A 9227-nucleotide genomic window follows, 5' to 3' on the forward strand; every position below is an offset into this window, starting at 1 on the left:
AACAACTAGAAAATATCTGACATTACAGATTTCTGTCAAAAAGTTTAGTACGATTTTACTTGCAAATTTAGTCTAGTTTTATCTACTATGGTAGAATTACACGTTCTTATCGTATAAAATGAAAATCCGTAATAAACACTGGAATGCTGGAGAAAGATGAAGAAAGTACAATAAACGTATTCAAAACAAACAAAAGTCAGAACAGCAGTTAAATATTTGTTTCTTACTGTTTTTCTCCAAAGTATTGAATGGTATTGCGGAATGCGCTGATTATTTTGGTCAGACAGTACAACAGACAGAAAGAAAGGGTTCTTCTCTGCATCTGTACCTAGATAATTCTGATGAACTGTTGGGAGAAAAACAAGCAGCAGTATCTACCATAAGGAAGACACATCCGCCCACTCGTGTGCAGAATCAGAGAGACACGGGTAAATATATGCATTCATACCATATATCATATACGATACATCATTGCATAAATAACTACGTACTTATATACAGATACATAAAAGAACCACCCCAAGAGATAGGTACAGCTTTCCAAGCCAAGAAGGATTTCAAAACATCCCTTTTTGGTAGCAGGGATTTCAATCCTTACAGACACCCATCCTCTGTCTTCAGGTTAAGAACACATTAAACAAGGACCTGTTTCACATACAGGACAGAAAATGTTTTATTACTAAATTAACACCATACCTTTTCCCATATTGAAATAATAACAATGCAAAATTTTCGTTGATTCAAATTCCAATCCACCTGCAAAAAAATAATTACCTTTCCCTAAAAAGTACTTGAAGTACCATCTTGTATGATACTCCGGGTTTTCCAAATGCACATCCGTTCTGTGCCATGTACCTGGAGCGTAGTCTGTATTCTGAAATAGAATAGGGAGACTGTTAGATTAAATGCCAAGGGAAAAAAAGAGGACAAAATATAGGCAAAAGTAAATAAAGACTGGCTGATTCACCTGAAATTTTAGCTGTACACTGCTTTATAAACAGCAAGGATTTTTCTGAAGTCAGTTGGCGTGCAGCTGAAATAGAAGTTTCTCCCTCTCATTTACCCTTTTTGGTAATTTCTCTCTAAGCAGGTAAGTCTTGTCGTACTGTACCACTCTTACGGGTATTGTCTTAGAATGTCAGTGAAAAGAAGGTCTTTCAACGTGGAATTTGAAGGCAAACATTTTTAAAATTAAATAAATTAATGCCTTCAGGTTTCATTTTCTCAGTTCCTCCCAAATTAATCCTCAAAGTCTCCTTGTTTGACCAAAGCACGCTTTGAAAGTTCTTCAATATTGCTTCTCACAAATCAAGGTAAATCCCCAAGCATCCCTCAATTCCTTTCCCACTGTGCATTAACACGTGAAGAAAAAGCCATTCTCCGTATTCATTCATCACGTGGCTGTTTATCACCCACTCTACGAATCTTTCCACGATACGAGCTAATCAGTTTTAGAACTGCATGAAACTGAGCTAAAGACCAAACACGACTGTCCCAAAGAATCAACGCAGAACAGCTAAATTGCTTTCAACTCTGCAGCCAGTGCCAATGCAAACAGATAATCAGTAACAGTTTGCTGTCGCTACTAATTCAATACACACTTTACCAATATCTTACAAGTATTTCCAGAACATGAGGTCTTCTTTCTTTCAATATTAAGATGGTATTTACAGATGAAAAAGTTTTGCAAAGGAAGACAAAAAATTAAGGTTAAGCGTCACTGGACGAGTTCCAGGGATGCACTGCGAATTTAGCGGCAAGAAAGATGACAGGAATGACTCTCTGAGGCTCCACTCCACTCTTTCTGTCTTATTTCAAGATAAGCACAGCTGCCAAAAGACAGCTAAGGGTCAAAAAAATGAGGCTAAACCTCATCATGCCAAGAAGCAGTCCTTAAAGCACAGAGGTCAGTTTGAACACCATAGTACCAACAGGACAGCACATACATAGAGTGATGAATTAGAGACTGTGAAGTGTCATTCAGAGATATTTTTCTCCTAACACGATCGAGTGAGCAAAAATGTTACCAAAATGAGACAAAATGACAGAATTTTCAAAATCCCCCTTCCTTAGTAATTGACTGCAAATGTATCTTTTGTAGGTGAAACATAACTGAAGCCAAGTATTTTTTTCAGCTTCCTATGAGTATTTTTGGGTACCTACCTCACCGGAGGAGCCATTTTCCACACGGAACCGTCCAGCTCTTTGAATGGCTCCATCAGCATCACTAGATATAAGCTATAAGAAAGTTTAAACATAGAGAGGTTCTATTTCCAAAAATGGCCATACAATCAGCAATCAAAACTTACTACCATTTCCTTTTTTTCCAGACATCATGACTCCCCACAAGGAAGGAATCAGTCTAGCTATTATCAATTTGACTAAAGATTTTGAAAGACCTAGTAAGAACTCCAACGAGGTATGAATGAGATGCTACTGTGAAAAACATGAAGCAAGAAAAGTATTAAACACTTAGAAATTTGAAAGGGTAACAAGAACCTTTTAACATCTGGAGTCCAAAAACTACACGCTTTCATAAAATGCTAGCAGAATTTTTAAGGAAAACAACCAAGAAACAAGACCATTTGCGTGAACTTACTGTGAAATTATAATTATAAATTACTTTTTCTTTTCCAGCAAAAGACTGTAAGTACTAGGAACGAAAGAGCCTCTTCCAGAAAACAGTTTACTTGCATTTTAGGATTAAAACACCACATTTTTAATGTGGAATATACGGAAAGAAAAGAAAGATATCTAGTGTTCCCACAACACAACTTCTAGCAACTAGGCCACCAATTTACACCCACTTGACATACATGTTAGTAAATATACAGCCCAAGAACTTTGGAATTACAACTGTAGTTAGTAGAAAACTTGTGATTTCTTCGCATAGTAACAGAGCTGGAGTTCATTTTCTTAACTCCTCTCCACTTCCGCTATCCTACAGTAAAATTATGCAATTTCACTATGACCTTGTAATCAGAATGACACTGTTCTAACTGCTGACATATTTTCACAGTGGAGAAGAAAGTTATATATGAGAAAAATGAAGTGCCAAATTAATCTTTGAATTTCAAGAAAATGCAGAATAACTGACAGATTCTAGGGAACCGTTTTCAAAACCGTAATTCTGACTAGTTCATTTAGTTTTAAGCCCTCTTCCACTATTACGAGTCACAAACATATAAAACTACATACACATGTATGACACACGTGGGCATGTATACAGTTTATAACTTGTTAAATACTACCCCAATGTTTTGCCATATTTAGATTCTTAGAGGAAAAAAGGCTCAATTTCCATCTGGAGGTAAACACAGTATTGACATAACTTGACAAACTTCCTTTCCTGTTACAGTGAAATATTAAGTATTAAGGTAGTAAAAAGATCTTCTATCATAGGTCTGCTGAATATCTATTCAGAAGCTGCTTTATCTTAGCTTATAACTTTCAATTCCAGCTGAGAAAGCACATTTTCCAAACTAGGATCCAATCCTTCTACTCAGAAATGAAAAAGATTACAGCTCTGCATTATAAGCCAATAAAGCGAAGGACAGGTTACATATACTTACAAGTTCCACAGATCCGTAATGCTTTCTGCTAAACTCTCCACGTCTGCAACCCAGATCCTCAGAGACAGAGCTGGAATAGAAACACTTCTTCAGCGTACACGAGTCAACTAGCCTTACGTTTCCTGCAATGCTATACCCTGCCGTTAAAAAAACATCATTTCCGCTGAACAAGGTTCACAGCATACAAACTCATTGCTGCAGGGAACAGTTCTTACAGCATGCACAATCTCTAGCAGCCATTGCAGTCTGGCTTTCACATTGCTCTCAAAGGATATGTCCGTGTCCTGACTGGAAGCAAAAGCTGCGATTAAATTAAATACTTTGGCGTGATGCAATCAGAGTTCCAAAGCGGGTAGTGGCTCATAACAGTGTTCAAAATCCAAACTTAAGGCCTCAAAGAGGACAACTGCACTGTACAACTCAGTAAGACCACACTTAGCAGTTTGCTGCTGATTTTTTCAGTCTACGCACAATGAGAAACTAAACCGGTACTTTAATTTAAGAGCATAAGGAAACGACAGCATTTCAGAGGTTTGCCTCCACCAGGTTAACCTAAAGATAGCAAACGCAAGTAATCCTAGAACACAAAGTTCAAAATCCACCTGCATTACCGACCTCATACCATCGTTTCACGTTACACACCACCTCTTCACAAACATTCCAATGATTTGAAGACATCATTTTTCTGACAGCACTCTCAATAATTAAAAAAGCAGGAATATATCTGAGTTAATGATTAAAACAAGACTGCTTTAACATCAATATTCTGATTTGTGTCCCAACTCAAACTACCTAAAACATACCTAACCTTCCAACATACTAGCGGTCCTTTTAAAAATCAGAATTATACCCAAGAGCTAATCTCTACTAACTACTTTATATCACACATCACCTGCTTCATATCTAGTAATTAACGCAGAATCTCACACCAACATAAATGCTACAGAGATGACCTCATAAAAATTAGGCTTCTTAGCTTCCATTGAGACACGGGTAAGATTCACATTATCACACTATTTGCATAAGCACATATACTCCCTAAGGAACGTTAGCCTGCATACCTTTTTGGCCCTCCATTGTCGGTTACCACCAAGATTTGTACTCAACTCTCTCACATATGCAATCTGCTAATTTAAAAATACACTGTGATTAAAATCAACTGTTCCTATTAATTTTCTTAATTGAATTACATCTTTCCTCAGTCCTGATCTATATAAGGAAAATGGTTGCTCCATTTAGGACACTTTTAGAGTAGTTTTCATCCTATTAAGATGAACTGCCAGCACTGAAGAGGATAGTTCATCAGGGCCTCAGATTAGCTGGGCTTAATAACTTAAAATTTACTTACATTGCAAAGTATTTAAATGCACCTTTATTCGCATGACTACAACTAACCGGCTTACAGGCATCTGTACAGTATCTACACAGCACGCTCCACCTCCCCTTCCCATTTGTCTGGATACACGGGCACAGTTGTATAAATGAACAGTAACGATGAAGAGGAAAGAGGACTAGCTTCCGCTCGTTTCAACAGAAGCTCCTACAAAACAGACCTGAAAGTTGAACAACGAAGCACAATTAATCGTATTTGCTAATCTAAACGTAGGCGTTCGATCCTCGTGTCAAATCGTAAGTTTTGGCTTTCAGAAGCTGGGCACTGGAAAGCACTTCACTTGAGGGTCGGGAGGGTAGTGGCACAAAAGCGTGAGTTTGCAGATTGCACCTGTGCCACCAGAAGGATGTAACCCGCATGCCCCTCGGGCTTGCCATTCTCCTTACCATCTATATGTTTACTTGTCAGTATCGGGCAATCTCTTTTCATTTAATAAAGAGACACAAGTCCTAACGCAGTCAGCAATCGTGTAATTCCACTGATATCCCAGCGCTATCCCAAGCTATCCGCTCGCACGAGCTCAACGCCGAATACGCTGCGAAACCGACCCGGAAGACGTTCGTCCGACTCCGCCCACGCCACCTGCAGCAGCCCGAGAGGGAGACGGCTGCACCTCGGGGGCTCCTGCAGCTCCGCCAGCCCGAGGGCCAGCCGCCCCACACCGCGGGAGCGTCCAGCGCCGCTCGCCCGCCGGCCCCTCCAGCCCCCGGTCCGCGGAAGCGAAGCGCCGCCTCCCTCTCCGCCATCGCCCGTCGGCAGCGCGCCATGCCCCGCCCCACCCGAGATTAGCCCCCGCCTCCGGTACCGCTGAGTGAGGCCGAGGAACCGGGTGGACGCCCCTTCCGCGCTGCTCAGCTCCATGAGGGCGGCCAGAGGGAGGCTTCAATCCTCCAGCGTCGCTCCAGCGGCTCCGTCCCGAGCGGGAGAGGCGCCGGGAGCTCCCCGCACACATCCCGCTACCCCGGCGCACAGCCCCGCGCGTCCGCCCCGGCCCGCCAACCACTCACACGCCGCGTCGGCTGCCGCGTCGGCCGCCGCGCCGCCGGCAGGGCCCGCCGGGAATTGTAGTCCCGCGAGGGGAGCGAACGAGTCCTTCGCCCCTGCTGCGAGGAGGGACCTCAGCCAGCATCGCCCGTCGCCAATGCCGACAAGATAAAACGTCGTTTCAGACATCTGCCGAGAGTTTCCCACGGAAAGTACACCTATTCGATATGTCTGCGAGTAGCAGAAAGTAAGTCAGTTCCAAGATGGTCAATCGGATAGGTCAGATTTGCCGCGGAATACCGCTCTCAAGTCTAGACGCTGCACCACAATGAATTCCGCTTACACTCCGTGACTGGAAGTGAGCTTGCATAGTGACTTACCTGCCAGATGAAAAGCAAAGGACTACAAGACACATCTACACAGCACTGTACTTAATACAATGAGAAAAGTTAACCTCCAGCGCCACCCCTAACCCGGACTCCATCCCCTGCCACCGCTCTTAACCCTAACACCACCCCGCTCCTAGAACCACTCCCAAACCCGGCTCCCTCCCCCGGCACCACCCCTAACTCTGACCCAGTACCCCTTTACCTCCGGCTGTGGGCTCAGAAACACCTGCCCCTACTGGACGGGTTTTTACACACACAAATTTATTTTCTTAGAGAAGCTATCAGGTGTCATGAAAATCCTCTAAACAACTCCCCTCCTTTACTGGACACGTTCCGTCTCCGTTTGGAGCCGATTCTATTAACTTGCTAATCCCGGCTTTGTCAGCAGTTGTAGCGTTGGAATTCTGTGAGGCAATCCTTCCTCCTCGCTGCGGCTTATGTTCTAAAGATTCTTTATTAATTTCTTGTATATAAAATAGCTGTAAATAATTTAGTACCAGCTGCAGCTCTCATATGGCTTTAGCATTTGGTGTCCCACACCAGTTCTTACCGGTTTCAGCGCTAGCTGTAAGGATTCGGCCCCATTAATCCAGTTTTTTCTGTGCATGCCATGGGATGACATCTCTGACGAGGCCAGTGCATTCTGGATATTGTAGAACAATAAAGCAGAGGGAAAACAACTGATACATAGACTGAGAATCCATTTAAAATTTGTAATGAGAGATTTTCATAATTTTTTTTCTTTCTGCCCACACTGCTGGTTCTTGTGTCTGGTGGACATGCCTAGTACTGATGCCCTGTCAGCTCACGGGTTTATTTGTCTGTAACTGCAAAGAGACAGAGAGTGAGTTTGGGCCTAAGCCTTAGGTCTAAATGCTCTTTACCTATTGATGGCTCTGTGTCCCTCAGCCATCCGGCTCCACTCAGTGAGCTCCAGTTTCAGGATGACCCACAAGAGGACCAGGATAAAAGGAAGGAATTCCAGATTTTCACAGCTTGACCTGAAGAAAACTAAAACTGACACGAGCCCTGTTCTTCCCCTCAAAAGTGCTTCAGGGAAATGGAGACTCACCCGATGTGTTCTGGTCACTGAATTCCCCACGCAAAGCCAGGCCTCTCTGCTCGGGCAGGAGGAATTTGGCCACATGCAGAAGTGACCCCAGAGCTGCTCCTGCCAGTTTGTACATTTACTCTTGATACTGAATTCTAGCAGGCCACTGATAACTCCTGAGAGAGCAGGGAGGATGACACCCTGAGCGCTATTGTAGGTCAATGGATTCACCATCAGTCTATGCCATGTGAATGGACTATCCAATTCCTGCAGTAAGTATACAAGGAATAGAGTCCTTTAGCATTCAGCAATATTAGAGGACTAATTCTCTGACTTTTAGCTTAACCCTCCAACAGACTGTGATGCCCTGAGCTGCCTCTGTGGCCATTCTTAAATGTATGTGCAGGAATTCCCACACTACTCAGAAGGATATCTCCTGCTGAATCCAAAGTCTCTTCTGCAGCAACACCAGCTGCACAAGTGCCTGACACTCCAGGATGCAGAATTTACCCAGACTAATCTATGTGACTCCCAGACTTTGCTCACTCCTTCCCAAATATCTCTCTGCTGCTGTCAGCATCTCCTACCACTAGAGCTGCTGAAGGACAAAGGAGCAGGCAGCAGAGATGCTGTGCTCACACCAGCCTCGCTTAGCTAAACCACTAATCAAAAGTTCACAGTGCTAATTAACCACGCCAGTCTTGTATTGTTCCATCTCATGTCACAACTGTAGGACCACCAAAAAACTCCCTCTGTGAGAACTAACTTTAGGAGCCAAGGGAAGGGCAGGGCCACATGTCACTGTCATAAGTCACCGCTTCCATAAAACCTAGCTATTCAGGCAGGGTATGATACCTTGCAGCAGCTTTGTGTATAGTTTTAGGACACTGTTTACCATAGACAGCTGCACTTTCTCATTTGGATTTTTCTCCATCTAAAGCTACAAGATGATATTCCAGCACCAGCCCCAAACCAATTCATAACAAAGGGAAATTAGAGCCATTTTTGCAGTCTGCCATCTCTCCTAAAGAAGCTAATTCAGCACCGATAACATCGTTCTTTTCCAATTGCTTTGGCTAACGCATGTGAGCTCAGAGAAAAAAATCATCCAGAACTTTAGAATTTGCCTGTCCCAACATGACCGGCTCATGGGTACATGAGGGGCCTATATTGTATGGACCTGTATGGGCCTATACTGCATATATATGTAATATATAATATATATGACAATATATAGGATAATATATATTTTTTAATATACCCTATATGAAATATTATATAAAAAATATATAACATGATAGAGGATATAATTATTTGTTATGATAATATTATATGATATCACATATTATATGGTATATATGATACATATCATATATTCCATATGCGACGCCTGTGCCGGGCGTTGCCCCTCAATAGCCCCAGGTGCGAGCATTAGGGCACCCCAGGTGACCATGAGGAGGGGGCAGGCCCTGCTGGGGGCTGTTTCCGGGGGAGGGTCTCATTGCTCTCTTCGGTGTGGAGCTGCTGGAGAGAGCAGTTTATGGTGAGCTCTCAGGAGCGTCTCGTGGAATGGCGGTGAGAGCACCTCACAGGATCTGGGGGAGCACTGGGATGTGGAGAATTGCTTAAAGGAGGTGCCGAGGGACAAACCTTTGTGCGAGGAAGCAGCTGCAGAGCACGTGAGCCGACGGGGCTTTGTAGTGGGGGGACTTGTCTCCTTTCCCTTTTCAATTTCATCTTGCCGATCCCTCCCTGGTTCCACCAGAAAAAAAATGGGGGCTACGAGGGCAAAAGAGAATTGAAATTGAGGGAAGTAACTCCTCTTGCAATATTGTGTG

At 43.2% G+C, this 9227-nt stretch overlaps 1 protein-coding gene across 1 annotated transcript in view; it reads right to left on the bottom strand.

Annotated features, from left to right (window-relative positions):
- The window catches only part of GARNL3 (GTPase activating Rap/RanGAP domain like 3), a 32766-nt gene extending 26807 nt beyond the window's left edge, over positions 1-5959 (bottom strand). Inside the window, exons 1-5 of the mRNA XM_033077424.1 lie at positions 5771-5959; positions 3573-3642; positions 2164-2238; positions 775-874; positions 228-346 (exon numbers count right to left, since the gene is read on the bottom strand). Of these exons, the coding sequence (XP_032933315.1) occupies positions 228-346; positions 775-874; positions 2164-2238; positions 3573-3642; positions 5771-5826 (420 nt within the window). The 5' untranslated portion in view covers positions 5827-5959. The remainder of the gene's footprint in view (positions 1-227; positions 347-774; positions 875-2163; positions 2239-3572; positions 3643-5770) is intronic.
- Positions 5960-9227: the final 3268 nt, after the last annotated feature.

The sequence above is a fragment of the Catharus ustulatus genome, chromosome 21 (genome assembly GCF_009819885.2).
Source record: "Catharus ustulatus isolate bCatUst1 chromosome 21, bCatUst1.pri.v2, whole genome shotgun sequence".
Taxonomy (NCBI): Eukaryota; Metazoa; Chordata; class Aves; order Passeriformes; family Turdidae; genus Catharus; species Catharus ustulatus.